Source organism: Budorcas taxicolor, chromosome 4, assembly GCF_023091745.1.
Source record: "Budorcas taxicolor isolate Tak-1 chromosome 4, Takin1.1, whole genome shotgun sequence".
Lineage (NCBI taxonomy): Eukaryota > Metazoa > Chordata > Mammalia > Artiodactyla > Bovidae > Budorcas > Budorcas taxicolor.
Genome location: NC_068913.1, coordinates 113962229 through 113984493, shown reverse-complemented (window position 1 = coordinate 113984493; position 22265 = coordinate 113962229). Strand labels below are relative to the sequence as shown.

The following is a 22265-nucleotide window of genomic DNA, read 5'->3' as shown; positions in this document are numbered from 1 at the left end:
CACGTGTACTGATACTAATTAAAACAATTTAATAGGGATGAGCATGGGTGGGAATGGGGACAGTGGAGGTTCCAGGGAGACCCAGGAGTGAGGGACACAGCAGGAGAACCAGGGAGGTGGGTAAATGCAGCTTCCACGGCCAGCTGCCGCTGGCGAGCTCAGCCACAGCCTCTCCCAGAGCGGGCAGGGCAGGAGGCTGGCCTTCCCCGCCTCACCCAGGTGCAGCCTTAGGACCAAGCCGCTTTCTTCCTCCAAGCCTCAGGCTCATGGAGCCAGGACAGGCAACAGCTGTAGCCGCAGAAGGGGCCAGGGACCTCCTCCCAGGCGCTCTGCTAGGTGGTGGCAGGACAGCCTCAGGCTGAGCCGGCTGCTTGGGGAGGGCCCCAAGGGAGGTAGGACTCTGATGGACGCGTGGGGAGTTTTCCTGGAAGGGCACCAAGCAGCGGGACAAAACCGTCCAGACAAGCAGGGAGGTCACCGAGCGCCCCAGGGCGCCTTCAGAAGACGAAGGAGGTGGCAGCGGCGCCCGCGGGGCTGAGCGCTCGCGCGGCCTGGGCCAGGCTGTCCCGGGCCTGGCGGTCCAGGTCGTGGCACTCCTGCAGTGTGTCCTGGAACTGGCGGCAGGCCTCCTCCAGGATGGAGCTGCTGCGCGGGGGCCAGGCCTCCCAGTAGCCAGGCTGCACCCAGGGCTGGGCCTCCGCAGGCTGGGGGCCAGGGTCGCCAGGGTCAGGGCTCAAGGAGCTGTCGAGGTCCCGGCACAGCTGGTAGAAGTCGCTGCCGCGCCCACTCACGCGCTCGCCATCGAGGACTTTCAGGCCGGGCAGCAGCTCGCGCACTGAGGCCCAGTAGCAGGGGCTGGTGCACAGCGGGTTGCTGAGCCGTGCCAACGGGTCTCGGAGCCGCAGGCGCTCCAGACCCTGTAGCCCCGCCAGGCACTGCAGCTGTGCGGGCCCAGCCAGCAGGTTGCCCGCGGCATTAAGACGCTGCAGGTTCTCGCAAGCGGCCAGGGGCTCCAGGCTCGTCAGCCGGTTGTCGGCCACGTTGAGCACGGCCAGCTGCCGCAGGGAGGCCAGCGGTCCCAGCTGGGTGAGCGCGTTGCCCGACAGGTCTAGCCACTCGAGGCCCAGGCAGTCCCCCAGGCAGCCCAGGCCCACCAGTCCCAGGCCCCGCAGCTTGAGCAGCAAGATGGACTCCAGGGCAAACTCGCCCGAGCGCGCCTTGAGCAGCTGGGGCGTCACGTGCACCCCCTCAGCCTCTCCCGACTTCTCGCCCCGAGGCTCCATGAGACCAAGTGGGTCTGGGGGGCCGGGGGTGAGGCAGCTGCGATGTAGGTGCCGCTGGCGGTCAGCGGGCTGCTCACCCCACGGGTTGCCTCCTCCACTCGGCCTGGGCCAGGGTTGGACACGTCTCCTACACCCTCACTCGAGGGCCGGCAGGTCCCTAAGGAGAGACAATCGAACAGTGAGTGGGCCTCTGAGCACCACAGACCTGCAGCAGGGGACACGTCCGTGACCACCAGTCCCCTGCCGCCAGGGTTAGCTGCCTAGCAGGACCGGAGGACTCCAGCCCAAGGCGCAGGAGGGCCAAGACCCCACAGCAGGAACTGGCCAAGCAAAGGCCCCCACCTGAGGGGGTCCCAGATGAAGTTCAGGCCCGACGTTACAATCCCTCCACGGCCCCCAGTGTGCACAATCTCATTCCTTTCCTTTTTTGGTAACTGCTCGTGAGTATCACAGATTGAGACGTTTCTTCTCAAACCCTTTCAATCTATTTTTGAATAGACACAGGCCCCCAGAGTCACCAATCTCCTTTGCTTCCTTCCTGGGAATGCCCTGCTTTTGCAAACACAGCTGAGAGCACATGGGCCTTGCCTTATGCCCTCCAAGGTGTTCTCGACTCGATTTTTTTCAACATCAGCAATGAACTCAAAATGGGTTCAGGGTTCCATGGTCCACCCTGGTGGCAGCTGTGGGGGCTGAGCGCCCAGCCTTCAGTCCTAGACGAGGAAGCTGGGGTTGACGGAGTGAGTGGCAGCACCACCAGGCCCCATGCCTTTGCTCCCCTGACCCCTGCCCGACAAGACCAGCACTTCACTCTGGCCTCAACAGAATGTCCCTTCCCATAAGCCAGAGAGCATGGTTCCAGCCAAAAACATGACGCCGTTTCCCAAGTAGGCAAAGAGGGGCTGGAGAGGGAAGGCAGAACAGTCCGGGAAGCCGTCCTGGAGGCAGGGGCAGGGTGGCCCCAATGCTGTCTCCGGAAAAGGGGAGGGAGGGGACTTCCAGGCGGCCAGTGGCCTTGGGACGGGCAGTGACCCAGGGGCCACCAAAAGCCCAGAGCCCAAGGGAGGCGGCCCAGGGGGAGGAGCGGCTGCCATGCCAGAGGAGCACAGAAGGGTCAGGGTTCAGGCAGAGAGGAAAACCACCAGAGACCTCTGTTCCAAGTGGCAGCTCCCCAACCTGCAGACCAGCCAGGCGCAGGCCAGACAGGGTGGTGCCTGGGGAGAACCACGGGGCCATTCACTCCTGCTGTTTACAAAGCCCGGGTCTCCAGGGCCGTGGTCAGGCTCCCAGGCTGTGTCTCCATAGCAATGCCACTTCTCATCCCCACCAAGGAAACCAGACCCAGAGCTCCTCCCACACCCCCTAGGAAGCTGTGGGGGCTGCCAACACATCCCACCCCCACCCCACCTCTAAGAAGGCGGTCCCACATCTTTAATCTTCAGCAGCCCAGCTCTGCCTTCATTTCTAGCAAAGTTTCTGTCCCAAAGCACGGAGGTACCTGATGAGAAGCCTGGCTCACTCTGCGGAAGCGTCTGCTAGGGTTTGCTTGTAAGCAGCGTGGCGATGGGGTCACAGCTGCATCAGGTTAAACCTGATCTGGCCCACAGGGCGGGGGGCACGTGAAGGGCACTGGAGTCCTGCCATAAATGCAGGAGCCAGAGGCCAGGCCCCCGCGGCAGTTAGGGAGCCACAGAGAGGGAGGACGCGGCCTCGGAGCTGGCCATGTGACCGATGCCCAGGTCCATCTCAGGCATGTGGGTGCAGAAAGGATGAGGGGTGGGGTGCCGATGGCGCCAGCCTCAGGAGGCCGGCTTGAGTCCAGGCAGACGGGGTCCGAGCGCCGCCCGGGAGCGAGGTGTTGCCTCTGCCATGTGTCCATCTCCCACCCACAAGCTGCGACCATCCAAACATCTGGGGGATCAAACTGCCCCTGGTGGGGCACAGCTGCTCCAGAGCCCGAGCCCCCGAGCTCAGGACCCTCAAGGCTCTCACCCCTGCCTTCCGCCCGCCTCCTCGCACACCCCCTGCCACTCCAGTCCAGGTTTCCCTTCTCCAGCAATGTGGAGAAGCCGCTGGGGGTGACGCCACACCAAAGAGTGCCTCTCCTGAGAGCTGACCAAGGGATGGCGGCACCGACCAATAATATGTGGCCCCCAGGACAGCCCACCTCCCACCCCCACACACATGCCTCCCAGCAGCAGGGGAGAAGACGCCACCTGAGCAGAGAGTGGAGGTGACTCCAGCTCACGCTGTTGCAAACACTGAACACAAGCCACTCAAGGCTTTCTTCAAGAAGGAGCCACGTGACCCTGCTCACACGAGCACACAGCAGACTGACTAGTACCGAGGGTTACAATCTCAAGGGAGAGAGTTCACGGAGGCTGCTGAGCAAAAACGATTACCATGGATTTCTCCTGCTGCCTACCGTTCTCAGTAACTTCTGAATGTCCTGCAGTGAACTAGCCACAGTGACTTGGCGGGGAAGAGGGGACAGGTTTCCGGGGCTCGCCCCCATGGCCGGTGCCAAAGTGCAGGTTAGCCTGCTGCCTCCCAGCCTCCACCACCTTCCCTCCTCAGAGCCCGGCTCCCAGCGGCCCAGCGCCTCAGAAGAGCTGGATTCACGGCTCGTGGGACAGACAGGCCCTCCAGCCTCACCCTTTCACCTTCTCCCACCCAATCCCACCAGCACTGGGGCTCACACGCCCCCAGGGCCTGCGCCCGGCCCTAAAGGAACTCTGGCCAGTGGGTACCAGAACACATGCCCTTTCTGGCTTCCTGAGACCACTGTCACTGTACAAACAAGAAACCCTGAGGTTCCCAGCAGCCTGGAAACAAACTACAGGTAAGAACGGCCGTGAGAGGAGTCTCAGGTCTGCTCCACCACACGCCTGCCTGCAGGAGCTGGGCAGTCCAGCCCCCTAGGGCTCTGGCACCCAGGATGCCCTGGAACAGATGGAGCCGAAGGAGACCGGCAGGTGCATGGGCACGTCCCTCTTGAGGTGGCTGCTGTATCTTTGGGGCTCTTTCCTTTGCCAGGAAGGGCAGCTGAGAGCATTCCCCGCGGCGCCCCCACCTCCCCAGCCCCAGCCCCTCTGAGAAAGCCACCCTCCAGGGCCGTCACAGCCAACACAGGCCCTGCGTGTGGGCCCTCCCTCCCCGCCAACGCTTTAAAGGGGCACTGCAGCCATACACCGGGCGGGACGGCTCGAGTCACTGAGGAACACGGCCCACCTTTCCACACACACGCCACTGGCAGTAACGCAAGCAGTGGGCAGATGGAAAACGGCTTCTCCCTGAAAACAAAACTGGCAACCTGGCCAGAACTGAGAAACCGTCCTCATTCTTCTCAAAGAGGCTTCAGAGTTTGGCCATCCTAGGACAGGACGCTCTGCCCACTTCTCTCATCTAGGTAGCCATCCCCCGGGGCAGCTTTCTGGGGCTTCTGAACACTCAAGACTCCCAGCTCTGCCCCTCCTCAGCCAGGTCTCCGTGGGGGGGAAATGAGGGTGGGGGGCGTCTAGCTGGAGAAATGCTCCAGGTTGGTCTTCAGAAGAAGATGCTTAACTGTCTCCACCAGGAGCAGGGAGTCGTAGTCCATGATGGTGGGGCTGCCCAGGGAGGCAAAGATGCTTGCCAAGGAGGCGCTTGTCGGCAGGAGAAGGACAGGACAGATAGGTGGTGGCCAGTCTCGCCAGGGCTGGCCAGATGTCCCGCCGCTTCTTTCAGTAAGCCAAGGTGTCCTCCTGGGCACCCACGGTCTCATTCTCACACAGGTGCTTGATGATGAAGCTAGCCAGGTGGCTCTCCATGGAGAGGGAGGCATCGCTCCACGCAGAGGCCAGCCAACCCCACGCTCTCCAGCCGCTCCAACAGGCTCCTCTCGCTCTGGCCCAGGAGCAAGGACCCGGAGGAGGGGGGCCGGCCTCTCTGCACTGGCTCCCCCAGGCCCTTCCATTCTGCCCTGGGGCTCCTAGCTCCTCTGTTGCTAAGGGTGGCCTCCACCCGCCCAGCCTAGGGGCCCTGCAGGGAAGGGGAAGGTGGCACGGGCTATTCAGACAGCATGAGCTCCTTCACCTTGTACACGAGAGCCTGCTTCCAGTGGTCCGTGTTCGCCCCCTCGGGGAGGATGGTCTCGAGCCTGCCCTTGAACCGGGGGTCTAGCAGGGTCCTCGCGGTGGAAGAGCTCGGTAAGCTGGTGGTCCGTGGAGAGCTGCACGGGCCAGGCCCTCGGCCGGCCGCACAGCTGCGCCCATCTCCCGGGCGCTCCGTTCCTCTAAGTGCCTGCGCTCTGCTCCAAGGAGACATGCTGGTAGCGCAGCCGGCGGCGGCACCGGGCGGAACGCGGCCTGGGCGGCGTGCGCCTCCGCGGCCGCCATCCAGAAGAGCCGTGGGCGCAGGACCGGGCTGTCGGTCAGGCTCCAGGAGGTGGCCTGGAGACAGGGCGGCCCCCGCCTTGCCCAGCCGCTGCTTCTCGTAAACTCGCGTGGCTGCCGCTGCTGCACCACCAGCCACTCCAGCCGGCGATGCGCGGACACCCTGTGGTCCGTGGAAGTTTCTCACCAGGAAGCCCGGGCGAGGGGAGAGGGGTCCGAGAGCCACAGGCCGAGCTGTCCCCGCAGCCTGTCCTCCGGAGCGCGGCCCAGGGGCAGGCCGCGGACCCCGAGCACCGCCTGCCTCCTCGGGCTCCCCCACGCCCCCTGCCGGCCCCTCGGTGGGCAGTGACACCCACGGAGTCCACGTCCTCGGGCTGGCTGCCACGGAGACGGTGAGGTAGACTCGGACGCCCTCGGCCCCTCACCTGCTCACCCACTGCCTCGTGGAGCAGGGGCTCTGCTTTGTGGGAGAGGAAGGCCGGAGGCGGTAGCAAGGGTCCCCCGGCGCCACGAACCTCCTGAAAGGGTGGAGACCAGACAAAGGAGAGCAGCAGGGCTGGGCTAGAGGAGCTCCGCGGTGTTCTGGTTCCAGGCCCGGGCCTGGGTCTGCTTGGGGGGCATACATGCCACCTGGGTCCTGCCCGACCACCGTCAGGGGAGCGGCAGAGTCATCTCTGGGGGAGGGGAGCAGGTTGGGGAGGCCCACGCGGAATCACCTATCCCTCTCTATCCTTCAGAGGCGAGGCATCGGGTGCTGGCGTGGTGACGGCAGCCCACAGGGATGCGGCTGCTGGCCCACCAAGGCCAGGCCCTTCTGCTGCTTCTCGGGTGGCCCTCCCCACTATCCCCCCGGGCCTCCCGCCTCCAGCCCCGTGCTTCCCTGCCAAGTGATGGGGCAGATGCGAGCATTGGGGCTGACCCTTCACTTTGCCGGGCCTGATGCTCAACTGGCATGGGGTGCGGGTGACCCAGCGGACATTCCTGCAAGTTGACAGTAAAGAAGCACCTCACATCAGGCGAGGGCCGCCAACCCGGGGACAGCCTGGGTGCCCAGCCCTTGGCCTCAGCCTGCGCGGTTCTCCCTGGCTTCTGCGGGCACAGCAGTTTCGGGGCCAGGCGGCCACTCCCTCCCACCAGGAAGCCAAGTGTCTCTTCTTCCGCTTCTTGAGGTGACGTGCCTCTCTGGCCAAATGGGCTATGAGGATGCCAGCCGACCTCGCCTCCTCACCCTCGCTGGGCTGGCCTGCCTCCAGCCTGTCCGGCCTGGCCAGGGCTGAGCATTGGGTCCTCCGCCTCATACCGTCTGGGGCCTTACCACCTGCACACCTTCTCCCCCTGCTGCACAGGGCACTCTGCCCTGGCGCAGACAGGAGGCCATGGGGCCCGGAGTCTCTCCTTCAGGGTGGGCATGACAATCTGCAGAGGGGGCAGCCAAGCCAGGCCCAGGCCTCCCCAGGCAGTGGGCCCCTGTGTCCTCACTGAGGACACCAAGGCCCAGGAGACCTCCCTTCTGCCCCTCCTGGAAAGCCTGGTCAGGCGCGGGGACCCACAGGCTGCTGGGCAGAGGGCAGGTTCTCTTCCTCTGCTGGGAAGGGTCCCTCCCAACCATCTTCTGGGCACTGGAGCTTCTGTTCTTCCGGGGGCCACTGCTGGCCTTCTCCTCTACGTCTGCAAACTCAAGCTTGACCTCAGTCTCTGGAGGTGCTGCCTGGCACCCTGGCCGAGTCCACAAGAGGCGTTAGTAGCTCTGGCATTGAACTTGGAGCCGGGAAGAGCCAGAATGGCGGGTGGGGTCACGGGTCTAGTCCTGGAGGAGTCAGCACACATCAGGGGGCTCTTGCCCCACGGATCCTGACGTCTGCTTCTTGCAGGGCTTTCTGGCTTTTTCTACTTCTGACATGCCTGGGGGCTTGGGGCAGTGAGAACATGGGCCCGGGCTGGAAGGCAAGCGGAAGAGGATGGCTCTCGTCTAGTGGGCTCTCTACCATGGGCACCATTGCGGGGGGACGTGAGGCCAGAGGTGGGGAGAAGGGAGCGCCGGAAGACCTGAGGAGTTGTGACCACCAAAGATCAATCCCAGGACAGAGCTCTCCAGACCCCACCCTCCTTGGCGAGGGAGGCCTGACATTCACTCTTCCGGGCCCAGCGGAACCGCGGCCCTCGGCACCTGAGTGGTGTCTGTGTCCATTTTCTTTGCCACGCTAATGCTGTTTCTTTTTTTCCCAGTGTTTATCCAGAACCTAGTACGCACTTAACAACGTTTCTGTGTGCTGGATACAGTATACAGTAGGCAAGGCCCCTGCATGCAGGTGGGCCCCCAGGCTGGCGGGAGAGGCAGACGTGAATGAAACTCTCACTCACACGACAGGAAGAGAGCCCCAGTGCGGGCTGTACGGGGGCACCTCGGGGCTGTGGGACCCCGGGGGGCTGACCTCACCACGACGTAGGGCTCCAAGGCGCCGGGCAGGCTTCCCAGGGAGAGCCATGGGTGCCCACACTGTCAGCGAGGCCATGGGAGCAGAGGGGGCTGGGCTCAGCGTCCAGGGCACCCACGGGGCCCAGGAAAGCAGGGGCATCACTCGGTCCTGCGGAGCGAGGCAGCCTGAGGCTTCCCAAGCTCCGTCAGGGCACAAAGGACGGGGCAGCTCCTGACGGTGGTGACTCAGGCCTCCAGCATCTCCTCCCCTCAGAGCCCGCTCTGCTCTGGGTCTGGCCCCCACCACTCCCTGGCGCTGCCCCCCACCGACCCCAAGGCCCCCGGTGACCCCGACTCCTCTGCACCAGCCCCACTCACCCCATCCTCTCGGCTCTGGACAGCACGGTCTCCTTGGCTTCCTGTCACCGGAGACTCCTTCCCAGCCTCTGCCCTGCTCCCTCGTCCTCTGCCTGCCCCTTAATGGCATTTCCTTGTCTCTCCTACCACGCCCTCCCACCGACTGGGCCCCTCCACACCACCGAGCAAGCGAGCGCTGCAACCCCCAACCCTGCCTGGCTCACGACCCCCTCGAGGGCTGCCCCTTGCCCACTCTGCCTGCAGTCAGCTCAAACCAGGGCACAGACTCCAGTTCACCCAGACGCTCAGAACCCACACCCAGGCACCGTCCTCAACCCCTCCGCACCCCCACATTGATTTTCCTGGAGATGAGATCAAATTCAGGGCTGCTCTCAAAAGAAAAGAGGCACGAAGAAGTCAGAGATGAAATATGCAGAAAGGAGAAAAGAAAATGAGAGGGAAGGTGAAAGGCCAGCAAGCGAGGATGTGTCTCCCGGGAAAGAGAGGGTTCAGAGGAGGATGGCGGATCCGCCCCGGGCACCTGAGGAGGAGGTGCGCACGTTCCTCCAGCCCAGAGCGAGACGCAGGCTAACCGAGATTTAAGCCAGGACGTTCTGACTCGGTAATGTGAAACGTTCAGAAGGGCCATCAGGGATGGCAGGATGGCCTTCACTGGTGACGAGCTTGCTGGGCAGCTCAAGGGAGGTTCGGCCGTGAAAGCGGGTGGACAGCTCGACACCAAGGAGCCCTGTCCAGCGGGAGAGGCCTCAGGAGAACCAAGAGGAAACTGCCCCAGCCCATCACTCGACAACCAAGTCAGCCACCACCACACCGGGCGCCTGGAGCCCACTGGAGGGGATGCTGCGGAGGGGCCCAGTCGAGGCACAGATGAAGGGCCAGATGCTGTTGTGGTCCAGAAGAAGGGCTCTAGATGTCAGAACCAAAACGGACTCACCTCTGCTCTTATTTTGACTGAAGAAAAGGAAACCCAGAGCAGAAACATAATGCTCTGTGGCACAGCAGAGGACCGGAGCGGTCTGCCAGTTCCGTCGCTCTTGGGCCCGCAGAGCAGGGTACTGGAGGCAGGCCTGTGTCCTGCCTGCGCTCACGGATGAGGGCAGAGAAAAGCATAACACCTGTGAGTCAGGCTGCAGCCCAGGGCACACCCCAACGCCTTCACCCGAGGGCCCAAGTGGACCCCAGGGCACCAATCCTGTTCCGTCCCCGACCAGCCTCGTCCCACCAGTCTGTCTGTATCCTGCGGACACCTTTGATCCACTTGACTATTTAACAAAACTTCATCAGTATCTACTGTGAGCCAGCACTGTGCCCTAAACATACACACACAGGAGAGGAACTGTCAGCTGGCACACGGGGCTCAGGATGACAAGACAGCTTGGGAACAGCGAGGCAAGCGGGGCGAGCACTGCAGAGCCCAGGCGGGCTGCCCAATAGGCACACCGAGTCTATGACACTGGAGTTTAGTGCTGTCTCCGGAGGGTGGCTCCCCAGGGGCTACTGCTTGAGGAACCCCATCTCCAGACAGAGCCCTGGGCGGATCAGGAACCCGGCGGCACCCACAATAAAGCGCCCCTTTCTCTCCACCGAAGCACAGCAGGATGAGAGCTGCGGAAAGCCGGCCGGCCTCGAGTCTACACGAATCCAAAGTGTGAAATTTAGAAAGAAAGTCATCCACAAACTCCAGGAATTTGGTTATTAGTGAGAGGTTGTTTGTGACACGTCTCATAACAGCTGACACACGCACCTTCAAGGATGATGACAAGATGGACAGTCTGGGGCTGAGCTGGGGGGTGGGGGGAGACCCCATAGAGGCAGGCCTGGCCCTGAGAAGCGAATGGGGGGCAGGGGGGAGGAGGAGCAGGTGATGGCGGTGGGACTGCAGGTGAAGGGACAGTTTGGAGAGCCATGGAGGGGGCAGGTGTGCTTGGGCCGCTGCGTGGAGGAGGAGGGGACACACAGGGCCTCCCCAGTGGTCCTCCCCACTAACCCAGATCAGTCACAGATGTGGCGATTTTAAGGTTCTCCTGCAACAAGTCTTCAGGAGTAGACGTGACAGGTACTGAGCTAAAGATGCAGATCCATGGAAAAGTCCCCATAGAAACGGAGGGAAAACACTGGCAGAAGAGAGGGGAGGGTGGTTGCCCAGGCAACACACTGTGGGGAGGGTAGAGGAGGAGCAGTCTCCAAAGGTGCCCGACGGGCAGAGGGCAGAGGGCAGAGAAACACCTAAGTGATGTTAGGGAGGGCCAAGGGAAGCCCTTCCAGAAAGGACAGACAGGGTCACTTCAGTGGGATGAAGTGGCTGGAGCCCCCGGCTATGCAGTGAGGAGCAGGGGGTGCAGGCGCTTGCAGTGTCAAAGGGTTAGGAGGGGAAAGGCTTAGCTCCATCTCAAGACAGAGCAAAGGTGCAGTGGGAAGATAGTGAGGACTGGTGGCAGGGGCCTCCGGAAGGTGAGGGGCTCAAGGCACAGGTGTGTGGGGCGGGGGGAGGTGGAAGGGGTTATCCTCAGAGACAAGAAAGAATCTATTTTTTTTTTCCCCCGACACAGCAAAGAAGGATGCTGTGGTGGCAGGCAAGTCCTTGAGGGTAAGGGGAGGACCCAGGCAGTTTATGCCCAGGACCCTACAGACTCCCAAGGGGAAGCCATATACTCAGAGAAGCAGCAACCTGCTGGCTGAGCCTGAGGCAGGCGGGGCCTCGGCACTTAACACAGGCACTGGCTCCACGGATCAGAGGTTTCCTCACCACCTTCACCAGTGGCTTCCCAGGTGGCTCAGGAGTAAAGCATCCACCTGCCCAGGCAGGAGACGTGGGTTCAATCCCTGGGTCAGCAAGATCCCCTGGAGAAGGAAATGACAACCCACTCCAGTACTCCTGCCTGGACAATCCCACGGACAGAGGAGCCTGTTGGGTTACAGTCATGGGGTCAAAAAGAGTCAGACATGCCTTAGCACCTGAAAAACAACTCTTACCAGGCCTTTTCCCACGCGCAAGCCCAGAAGGAAAGGGGCCACTTTTCTATTTCTCCTAGGCCTGCCTCACCCCAGCGCCTTGTTTGCAACTCAGCCTACCTTGGGCATTCAGGACCTATGCCAGAGAGACGTCTTCACTCTGCTCAGTCACCAGCCCCTACCTCTGTCAGCCCTCTGTCAGCCCGTGCACTGGGCGGGTGGAGGGTGGGAGGGGGTGGTGCCAGCCCATCCCTGCCAGACCTGCAGGGGACTTCAAAGCACTGGATGAGCCTTCAAGTCCCAGGCTTCTCATTCCCCTGCCCACTCAAGCTAGGAGGAGATGAAAGATGGTGAAGAAGAGGATGGGACTAGAGGAACACATGGATGTAAAAGCCTAGAGCAAACCACCGTACATTTCTGGCTTTGGTCCCAAGTGCACACTTGGTTTACACGCAAACCCTAAAGGAGAGGCTTGAAACAAACATGCATCATTAGATTTCATCATATGCAAAAAGTGACACAAAATGAGGTGTTTTAAACTACACACACTTGGGTCTTTTCTGGAAGGCTGCTCTCCATAGTGGATTGAGAGCATCAAGTTCCAGAGCCAGTCTATGGGGGCTTAAATCCTGCCTGTGGGCGAAGAGCTGTGTTCCTCCCGCTACTGAGCCTCGGTTTCCCGTCTACACAACAGCGAGAACAGCACCTGCCTCACCGGCTTGTGAAGGATTAGTGACGTTCGGTTCAGGTCAGTTCAGTCTCTCAGTCGTGTCCGACTCTTTGGGACCCCATGGACTGCAGCACGCCAGGAATCTCTGTCCATCGAGGCAGTGATGCCATCCAGCCATCTCATCCTCTGTCGTCCCCTTCTCCTCCCGCCCTCAATCTTTCCCAGCATCAGGGTCTTTTCCAATGAGTTAGTTCTTCGCATCAAGGTATCGAACGACAGTTTCAGGCATAGACTGACTGATGGACATGAGCCCTCTGTCCAGCGCGGGCTCTGAAGACCGGGGAGACCGGGCCCCCCGCTGGGCCGAGGTCAGGACAAGCCGCCTCAGCCCCTGGAATCCAGGGACCGCCACGCCCACTCCCCGGCTTACCTACTGCCGAGTCAGGCCCGCCGGCAGGACCGACAGAGACGGGACGCCGGCGCCGCTCCACCGGCAACCGGCCGCGGCCCCGCAGCTGGGAGCAGGGCGCCGCCACCCACGCCCTCGCGCAGCGCAGCAGCGGGACCTACCAAGAGGCGCCCAGGGCCCAGCACAGCCAAGGGGGAGGAGTCCAGGTTCCGGGGTGGACTTCCGGAAGCGACAGCCCAAGGGATCCTCCGGGCCCACCCACGTCCCGAGGCTCCTACGTTCCTCCTGCCGGCAGTCAGCAGGGAGTGCGCAGGCGCGGCGGGCCCCGGCCGGAAACGGTGGGGTCCCGCCGGCTCCTCCGCCGGAAGTCGCTCACTGCTCTGCCCAGATAGACTTTGCTCTAGTTTAACGGTGCTAGTTTGGAGGGGTCGGGGAGGGACTTGTTTGCTTGTTTATAATCGTGCTAGTTTAACTCTATGGTCTTGGAAAAAGCGCTGGCATGAGCTTTGGGCCGATAGCGACCAAGTCTTCCTTTTCCACTGGCCGATCCCCAAGGTCCCTTCCACCCCGGGGCCTTTAACCCACCTGAACTTGACTTTTGTGCATGATTTGAGACGGGGAGTTCATCTGACCTTTTTTCCATTTAGAGAGCTGATCCTCCTGCAGTGTATATTGCTTCCGCACTGATTACTTCTGCCCCCTACCCCCGCCTTCTTTCACTCCCATAGGCATAGGGATCTATTCCTAGCCTCCACATTCTAATGCATTTTTATTCTATACTGATAGTCTCTCCCTGCAGGAATACATTTCTGGTTTTTAAAGGTATGATTTAGATCCAATCAATGTCCCAATTTTAAGTGTGCATTGCAGTGGATTTTGACAAATATGTTCACCTGCAGAACCACCTTCGCAATCAGAGTACAGGGTATTTCTATCCACACATACATCCAGTAATAATAAAGTAATAAACCACTTCACCTTTTCCCAATGAACCTTCCACCCTGTGCCCCAGGTAAGAGCTAATATGCCATCTGTCATGAAAGACTAGGTTTACATTCCCGGCTGCTTCATAAAGATGGCACTACACGCTATGCAGTTTTTATGTATAGCCTCTTAGGCTTAACACAATGTTTCCGGGATTCAGCCATGCTGATGTATGAATCAGGAACTCATTCATTTTTATTGCTGAGTAGAATTCCTTTATATGAATGTAGCATAATTTGTTTACCCATTTACCCTTTTGAAGACTTGGATTCTTTTCGATTTTAGGATATCACAAATAAAACTGCTATGAACAGACCTGTCTTTGTGAGGGTAGAGGTTTTCATTTATCTTTGGTAAGATAGGAGTGACCATGGTGGGGGTCTATGGCAAATCATGCTTAACTCTGTAAGAAACTGCCAAACTATTCTCCAAAGTGTTTGTGCCATTTTATATTCCTAGGAACAATGTTCAAATTGCCTCCAAATCCTCATCAGCACTGTATTGTCAGCCCTTTTCATTTTAGTCATTTGCATTTCCAGGTGAATAATAATGGTGATTACATTTTCAGGTGCTTATTTGCCATTTATCCGTCTTCTTTTGTGAAGCGTGGTTGCAAATTCTTTGCCTACTTTAAAACATTGGGTTTGTCTTACTGTTGAATTCTTTATATATTTATATTTGGCTAAGTTCATTATATATTCTGGATATATGCACTGCAGATATTTTCTCCAAACTTTCTTAACAATGTTTCGAAGACCAGTAGTAGCGATGGCACTGTCTGATCTCACCACCATCACCCCCACACAGAGGAACCAGAGATCAAATTGCCAACGTCTGTAGGATCATAGAAAAAGCAAGAGAGTTCCAGAAAAACATCTATTTGTGCTTTACTGACTACACCAAAGCCTTTGACTGTGTGGATCACAACAACCTGGAAAATTCTTCAAGAGATGGGAATACCAGACCACCTTACCTGCCTCCTGAGAAATCTGTATGCAGGTCAAGAAGCAACACTTAGAACTAGACAGGGAACAACCGACTGGTTTCAAACTGGGAAAGGAGTAAGTCAAGGCTGTATATTGTCACCATGCTTATTTAACTTATATGTGGAGTATATCATGTGAAATGCCAGACTGGCTGAAACACAAGCTGGAATCAAGATTGCCCAGAGAAATATCAATAACCTCAAATATGAAGATGACACCACCCTTATGGCAGAAAGCGAAGAGGAACTAAAGAGCCTCTTGATGAGGGTGAAAGAGGAGAGTGAAAAAGCTGGCTTAAAACTCAACATTCAGAAAACAAAGATTATCACTTCATGGCAAACGGATGGGAAAACACTGGAAACAGTCACAGACTTTCTTTTCTTGGGTTCCAAAATCACTGCAGATGGTGACTGCAGCCATGAAATTAAAAGACTCTTGCTCCTTGGAGGAAAAGCTATGATAAACTGAGACAGCATATTAAAAAGCAGAGACATTACTTTGCCAACAAAGGTCCATCTAGTCAAAGCTGTATTTTTCCAGTAGTCATGTACAGATGTGAGAGTTGGATCATAAAGAAGGCTGAGCACAGAAGAATTGATGCTTTCAAACTGTGGTGTTGGAGAAGACTCTTGAGAGTCCCTTGGACTGCAAGGAAATCAAAACAGTCAATCCTGAAGGAAATCAGTCCTGAATATTTATTGGAAGGACTGACACTGAAGCTCCAATACTTTGGCCACCTGCTGTGAAGACCTGATTCATTGGAAAAGACCCTGATGCTGGGAAAGACAAGGCAGGAGGAGAAGGGGACCACAGAGGATGAGATGGTTGGATGGCATCACCAACTCAATGGACATAAGTTTGAGCAAGTTCCACGAGATAGTGATGGACAGGGAAGCCTGGCGTGCTGCAGTCCATGGTGTCCCAAAGAGGCATGACTGGACGACTGGACAACAACAACCACACTGATATAAAATTTAATAATGGGGCACCTGGGTGGGGGCAGCTGAGGTGAGGGGATGGAGGGGAGCTCTCTGTACTTTCTGCTCAGTTTTTCTGTGAAATTAAAACTACTCTGAAAAATAAAGTCTATTAATTTTTTAAAGTGACAGCAGCAGGGTTATTTGGATTAGGAATCAGAGACCTTGTGATCTGTGTTTAAATGATCTAACTCTGAGCCACTATTATCTAAAAAGCATCTTTCCACCCATAGCACAGCCAGTCACCCAGATGTTTGTGGCTTCCAGAACCTGGGGGTCTGCCCCATGGCAGAAGAACGACTTTCCCACCAGGTCTTCTTCCCACCCTCTCCCTCCTTGCTTCTGGCCCTGTCGAGGGCACTGGCTTTGATAATCATATGTGCATGCTAAGTCGTTTCAGTCGTGTCTGACTCTTTGCGACCCCATGGACTATAGCCCGCCAGGCTCCTCTGTCCATGGGATTCTCCAAGCAAGAACACTGGAGTGGGTTGCCATGCCCTCCTCCAGGGGATCTTTCCGTCCCAGGGATTGAACCTTCATCTCTTAGTCTCCTGCATTGGCAGGCAGGTTCTTTTATCACTTGCACCACCTGGAAAGCCCACGTTCAGGCAAAATGCGCTTGAGAATCATCCAGTGTCATCTCTCCCCAAATGTGTCTGATCGGGTAGATAGTGCTGGTTGGGTAGGAAGAGCAGAGAATGTGTTGTTTTTCAAATAAAAGTATTCAGATTCGTCCCGAGTCTGCAGGACACAGCTGCTAATTCAGTTGGCTCCTTGGACCTTCCTAACTACTTGAAAAGAGAAATAATAATATAAATAGCAATTGGAAGAGCTTACCAAACACACACAGCTCTTAAGGTCAAGACAAAGCCTCTAACGCTGGATGAGGAAAACTTCCAACCATTTCCTGAGTCAGAAGATGACCTTTCCTACCTTTCCTCTCCTCTCCTTACTCCTTCCATGTTCAGTTTGCTAAGCCCCCCTGGAGGAAAGTAGCCTAATTTAAAAAGCCTCCCAACAAGCGGGGTTGGGGGTGGAGGTGAAGGTTGGTGGTACTGAGATCTAATCTACAGTGACCACGTGTGTAGTCTCCAGATGGAAAGAAAATCAGCAGGGGGCACACCGGATTTGAACCGGGGACCTCTTGATCTGCAGTCAAATGCTCTACCCCTGAGCTATACCCCCAGACCATTCTAGGTTCTGAACTAGCACCAATTCACTATGTCATAACACCCAGGTATACAGTTGATGGCAATCACCATCCATTCTCCGAGAGCCAGTGGGAACCTGTAGAACAGCATCCCTCAGTAATGCCCTCTGGTCTCCAACCTCCCCTGCGCCTCCCACAGAATACTTCTTGGATGATTTCTCTACAGACTATGTCAGCTGTTTTGTTTTTTTCTTCCATGTGAAACTAATTATCTCATCCATATACTTTTTGTCCTGTAGGTTTATACCTTTTTACTGCTTTATTATCGTTGTTGTTCAGTTGCTAAGCTGTGTCCAACTTTTTGCGACCACACGGATTGCAGCACACCAGGTTTCCCTGTCCTTCACCATCTCCTCGAGTATGCTCAAACTCATGTCTAGTGAGTCAGTGATACCACCCAACCATCTCATCCTCTGTTGTCTTCTCCTCCTCTCCTCAATCTTCCTAAGCATCAAGGTCTTTTCCAGTGAGTCAGCTCTTTGCATCAGGTGGCAAAGTATTGGAGCTTCAGCTTCAGCATCAGTCCTTTCAATGAATATTCAGGGTTGATTTCCTTCAGGGTTCACTGGTTTGATCTCCTTGTAGTCCAAGCAACTCTCAAGAGTCTTCTCCAGCAATCACAATTAAAAACCATTAATTCTTTGGCACTCAGCCTTCTGTGGTCCGACTCTCACATCCAGACATGACTGCTGAAGAAACCAAAGCTTCAGCTATACAGACCTTTGTTGGCAAAGTGATGTTCTGCTTTTTAATATGCTATCTAGGTTTATCATAGCTTTCCTTCCAAGGACCAAGTGTCTTTTAATGTTGTGGCTGCAGTCACTATCTGCAGTGATTTTGGAGCCCAAGGAGATAAAGTCTGTCACTGTTTCCACTTTTTCCCCATCTATGTATCATGAAGTGATGGGACTGGATGCTACAATCTTAGTTTTTAGGAATGTTGAGTTTTAAGCCAGTTTTTTCACTCTAACTGTTGTTTCTTGACCTGAATACAGGTTTCTCAGGAGACAGGTAAGTTGGTCTGGTATTCCCATCTCTTTAAGAATTTTCCACAGTTTGTTGTGATACACACAGTCAAAGGCTTTAGAGTATCAATGAAGCGGAAGTAGATGTTCTTCTGGAATTCTCTTGCTTTTCCTATGATCCAATGCATGTTGGCAATTTGATCTCTGGCTCCTTTTCTAAATCCAGCTTCAACATCTGGGAGGTCTTGGTTCATGTACTGCTGAAGTCTGGTTTGAAGGATTTTGAGTATTACCTTGCTTTCATGTGAAATGAGCACAACTGTATGGTCATTTGAGCATTATTCAGCATTGCCTTCCTTTGGGATTGGAATGAAAACTGACCTTTCTACTCTTGTGGCCACTGCTGAGTTTTCCAGATTTGCTGATATACTGAGTACAGCACTTTATTATTATTTATCATAATTAGGAAAATGTTATTTTTTAAAATTATATAAGTGAAAATATAGGCACTAATAACTAAAATTAAGTAGCTGTGTGGCCAGAACCATGAACCATGCATGCATTTCGAATTTTTTTAAAACTTGATACTTTGGTGAGAAGAGTAATTGAATAATAAAGTTGTCTTTACTAATAGTTTATAGCATTATAAAATACATTTTTTAGGTATAAAGAAAAATAACTTCCAATCTAGAATTCTGACAAGGTCAGGTGCATTTAGGGTGTTATGGCTGTAAACTCAATCTATAATTCTGAACCCAGGTAAACTGACACTCAAGCAAGAGGACAAAAGAAAGACATTTCAGATGTGTCTAACCTAAGAGCATTAACTGGATCAGAACCTCAATGAATTAAGGAGAAAGAAGGGAGATGAAGCCAAAGAGAAACAAGGAAATGTAAAGCTGAAGGATGACTCCCCTGGAATATATGGAGCCGCCTTCTCTCCTGAGCTACTTGCCTTTGTGGGGCCAATCTCTGATTCCTCATCTGCAATATACCTGTAATAATACAACCCCCTGGGCTGAATTTTTCTGAGGCAGACTGAGATCTTCAGCTTGAATCGGGCTGCTTCAGACAGAACAGCTGGATCTCCTTGGTTCCCTCGAATGAGTTTTCCCCATATTGGCAAAAGCTTCTTTAGATTTAGTTTCCTAAATGGTAAACTGGGAAGACAGGTAATCCAGGACAAAGAAGACCCTCCGAGGGTCTCCCAGCAGGCAATGGGAGGAAAGAGTGGGGGGTTTCAGGCTATGGGTCTTTGGTGGAGTGGAGGCACCGGTGCTCAGTAAACACACAGATGAGGCAAGGGTGAACAGGTGCCCTGGGTGTGGCTGTGAGTGTGAAAGGGCCTGGTCGCAGATGTGTGGACCTAGAGCAGCAGTTCTGAAAGCGTGGCCCCAGACTCCCAGCATCAGCATTACCGGAGAATTTCCCAGCCCAGACATCCCTGTTTTAACAAGTCCTCCAAGTGATTTTGACACACCCTACAATTAAGAACCATGTGTCTAGAGCAGAGTTCAGGGGATGAGCAATCTGATTGTGGTCCTTGGTGTTCATTCTGCCTCTGCCCACCAGCTCAGTCTGACCCTGGGGCAGGCGCTAGAATTCCTAACCCCTCCCTTCCTGGGGGTTCAGTACCTAAGGCTTCCTGCAGGTGGCGCCCAAGAGAGCCGATATAGATCTGTGACAGGTGTTTCTCAAAGTGGGATCCCCCAGACCCTCAATAAGAAGCTTGTTCCTAACTCCACATCACATCTGCATGTTTGACAAGCTCCCAAGATGCTTCCTGAGCACAGGAAATCTGAGGACTGGCCCGAAGGGTCCAGCGTGCCCAAGGTCAACTTCTGGTGTCCCCGTTAGCTTTTCCCTGTGGTCCTTCGGTTGCATGGCACTGTGTGCCCTGCTAAGCCCACACTCTAGTTCCCCTGATGGTCCCAACTCATCATTAATCTAGTAAAACGCTCCTCTTCTGTAGACTTTACATTTTTTGACTGATAGAGGATAGGGAAAAGAGGAAGATAAGAGACTCACTGGCTTAGTTATAAGGTCCTGAACCCAAAGTCAGGACAAGTGGATTCAGGTCCTGAGTTTATCTGTAAGGAGCTGTGTGTGCTTGGGCAGACCAGAAATCCTGAATCTCTGTGTTCAGATGCCCACTGTGAAGGGCATAGACCAGTGACCCTGAAGGCCTCTCCTGCCATGAATACCAGTGTCAGTGCTTTTCCAGAAAGAGCAGGGAGGTGGTTACAGGGAGGGGAACCTGTTGCTTGTTTTGCATCAAGGGAGTAAAATTATAGTGAGGCTGGTTTGGCAGCTTTGAGCAGGCCCAGCCTGGTGAACATCTTGTGGCAAAAATTTATAGGAATGTTGGGCATGGCGACACAGATAAAAGGCAGTACTAAGGCCTCTACTTACATCAGGGGGTATAGCTCAGGGGTAGAGCATTTGACTGCAGATCAAGAGGTCCCTGGTTCAAATCCAGGTGCCCCCTGCTGTCCTTCACTTTTGCTAGCTGGAGCTGGTATTGAAGGTTCAGCTCCTTTCCCTAATCCAGGGCCTCAGGATATCAAGTCTTCTCAAATTTGGGGAAAAATCTGGGGTAACTTAAAACCCTGTCTCTGAACACCACAACTCTAGAGTAATACGTTCCTCCAACAATGGCTTTTTCTTTCACTTACCACTGGTCTTGTTCTACGTAGGCTTGTTTCTACATGTTTTCATTGCCCTAAGTCAGTGCTGTGTTGGTAAGTGTTTAACAACCAGCTCTTGAGGGGAGGGGAAGCATTGATTTGCAGTGTTTTCCAACTTCACGGTATAAATAATCTCACCAAGTCCAATGTCAAGCCACAAACACAAGATCGCTGATCATGGTGTTGGGAAGACATGCTGACAAGTGACTCCCTGGTGCAAGCGGGCTCAAGCACACCTCTGCTCCTGACCCATCTTCCCTACAGTGGCATGGGCTCTTTGACCCCCACGCTATCCTCACAAAGCTTGCAGAAATAAGAGCAATGGCTATCACAGAATCATCCATTTACTCAAGACATATTTGTGTTCTACTTGATGCCAGACACAGGAGAGACCGAGCTCATCAGGAACTGTCTGTGGTGAGCAAGGGAATCAAATGAAGAAATGGTCAACTGAATGTAAGGATAACTAGACAAAAGAAGAGGGTGCTAAATTAAAAGAAAAGCGGGGGAAAAGGGGGAAAAAGAAAAGAAAAGGACTTCAGTAACTAGAAATATACTGGTTGAGAGTTGCTTGGACTGCAAGGAAATCAAACCAGTCAATCCTGAAGGAAATCAGTCCTGAATATTCATTGGAAGGACTGATGCTGAAGCTGAAGCTCCAATACTTTGGCCACCTGATGTGAAGAGCTGATTCATTGGAAAAGACCCTGATGCTGGGAAAGATTGAAGGCAGGAGGAGAAGGGGGTGACAGAGGATGAAATGGTTGGATGGCACCACCGACTCAATGGACATGAGTTTGAGCAGCTCCGGGAGACAGTGATGGACAGGGAAGCCTGGCATCCTGCAGCCCAGGGGTCACAAAGAGTCAGACACGACTGAGCGACTGAACTGAACTGTACCCGCCCCGCCCCACACACACACATTGTCTCCTTCCATCTCTCTTCCTGGCACTAGCTGTATGGGATCAGGGCGACTTGTAGCTAAAATATATAAAGAAATTCCATAAATCTGTGAGAAAAAGACCAAAAAAGTCTAATAGAAAAGCAAGCAAACAATATGAACAAATTAGAGAAGTCGAAATCCAAACGGTCAACACACAGATGAAGAGAGTCAGGCTCATCAGGTATTATTAGTGAAATGTAAGTTAAAACAAGATACCATTTTACACACATTATCTGGTTGAAAAAATAAAAAAGGCTGACTAACAAATGAAGCCCAGGAGTTCCTGTAACTGTTGTCAGAGCGTAAATAATTGCTTTGGAGGACAATTTGGTAATATCTTGTAACACTGAAAGTAAACATCACCCACAACTCTGCTCTTTACATGGAGACATACATCCTAGCGAAGTCCCAGCACATGTGCACAAAGACCTATGAAGGGATGCTCATTGTAACAGGAGAACCTGGAGTAATGCAAGTATCATCAACAAGGGAGTAGAAACACAACAGGTATATCACCCTGCGCTAGACCTGTCATTACGCTGCGTCAGTCAGCTATGCCACCATGATGCTGCATATCAACACTTGAAAACCCTGACTTAGAACAATAAGCATTTCTATTTCACTCATGTGACTCTGCTTCTGCTGAGGTTTGGCAACACTTGGCTCCAGGTCATCTTGTGGTTGGTCTGTTTGCCATGTTTCTTCTATGGCGTTGGTAGGCGGCCCAGGGAACACACCTCTTAATGAAGACAAAAGCACAAACCACCCGCTCAGGGGGCCACCAGAGCTGGGGAAACCCCAGGAGCATGTACATGCAAGCCCTAGCAACCACTGGTAGAAGAGTACGCCGATGGCAATAACTTCCTGACAGCACTTCCAGCCTGCAGCACAGGGCAGGAAGACAGCACTGACAGCCCGAAGTCAGCTAGTGTGCGTGGAAGTATTCAGGCAAGGGGAGCTGTGGGCGACACTGACTGTGACTATTAGGAGACATGTCTGTTATAGTTTGTCAGCAGTTTCGACTTCTGTTAA

General features: G+C 54.8%; 1 protein-coding gene and 2 non-coding genes across 6 annotated transcripts; 1 reads left to right on the top strand and 2 right to left on the bottom strand.

Moving 5' to 3' along the window:
- Nucleotides 1-19: 19 nt before the first annotated feature.
- LRRC61 (leucine rich repeat containing 61) lies at nucleotides 20-12770 on the bottom strand. Of its 4 annotated transcripts, none has more exons than XM_052638742.1 (2): nucleotides 12643-12770; nucleotides 20-1440 (listed from the first exon to the last, which is right to left on the bottom strand). In XM_052638742.1, the coding sequence occupies exon 2, from the start codon at nucleotides 1281-1283 to the stop codon at nucleotides 498-500; it is 786 nt and encodes a 261-aa protein (XP_052494702.1). In that variant the 5' UTR covers nucleotides 1284-1440; nucleotides 12643-12770; the 3' UTR covers nucleotides 20-497. The 4 variants fall into 4 exon arrangements, with proteins under 4 accessions (XP_052494702.1, XP_052494701.1, XP_052494705.1 ...); XM_052638741.1 differs by lacking the exon at nucleotides 12643-12770 and adding an exon at nucleotides 12503-12633; XM_052638745.1 differs by lacking the exon at nucleotides 12643-12770 and adding an exon at nucleotides 9385-9467.
- Nucleotides 12771-16540: 3770 nt separating this feature from the next.
- TRNAC-GCA (transfer RNA cysteine (anticodon GCA)) lies at nucleotides 16541-16613 on the bottom strand. The gene has a single exon. It is a non-coding gene; the product is annotated as a tRNA-Cys (tRNA).
- A 3406-nt stretch (nucleotides 16614-20019) lies between these two features.
- TRNAC-GCA (transfer RNA cysteine (anticodon GCA)) lies at nucleotides 20020-20091 on the top strand. The gene has a single exon. It is a non-coding gene; the product is annotated as a tRNA-Cys (tRNA).
- The last annotated feature ends 2174 nt before the right edge of the window (nucleotides 20092-22265 follow it).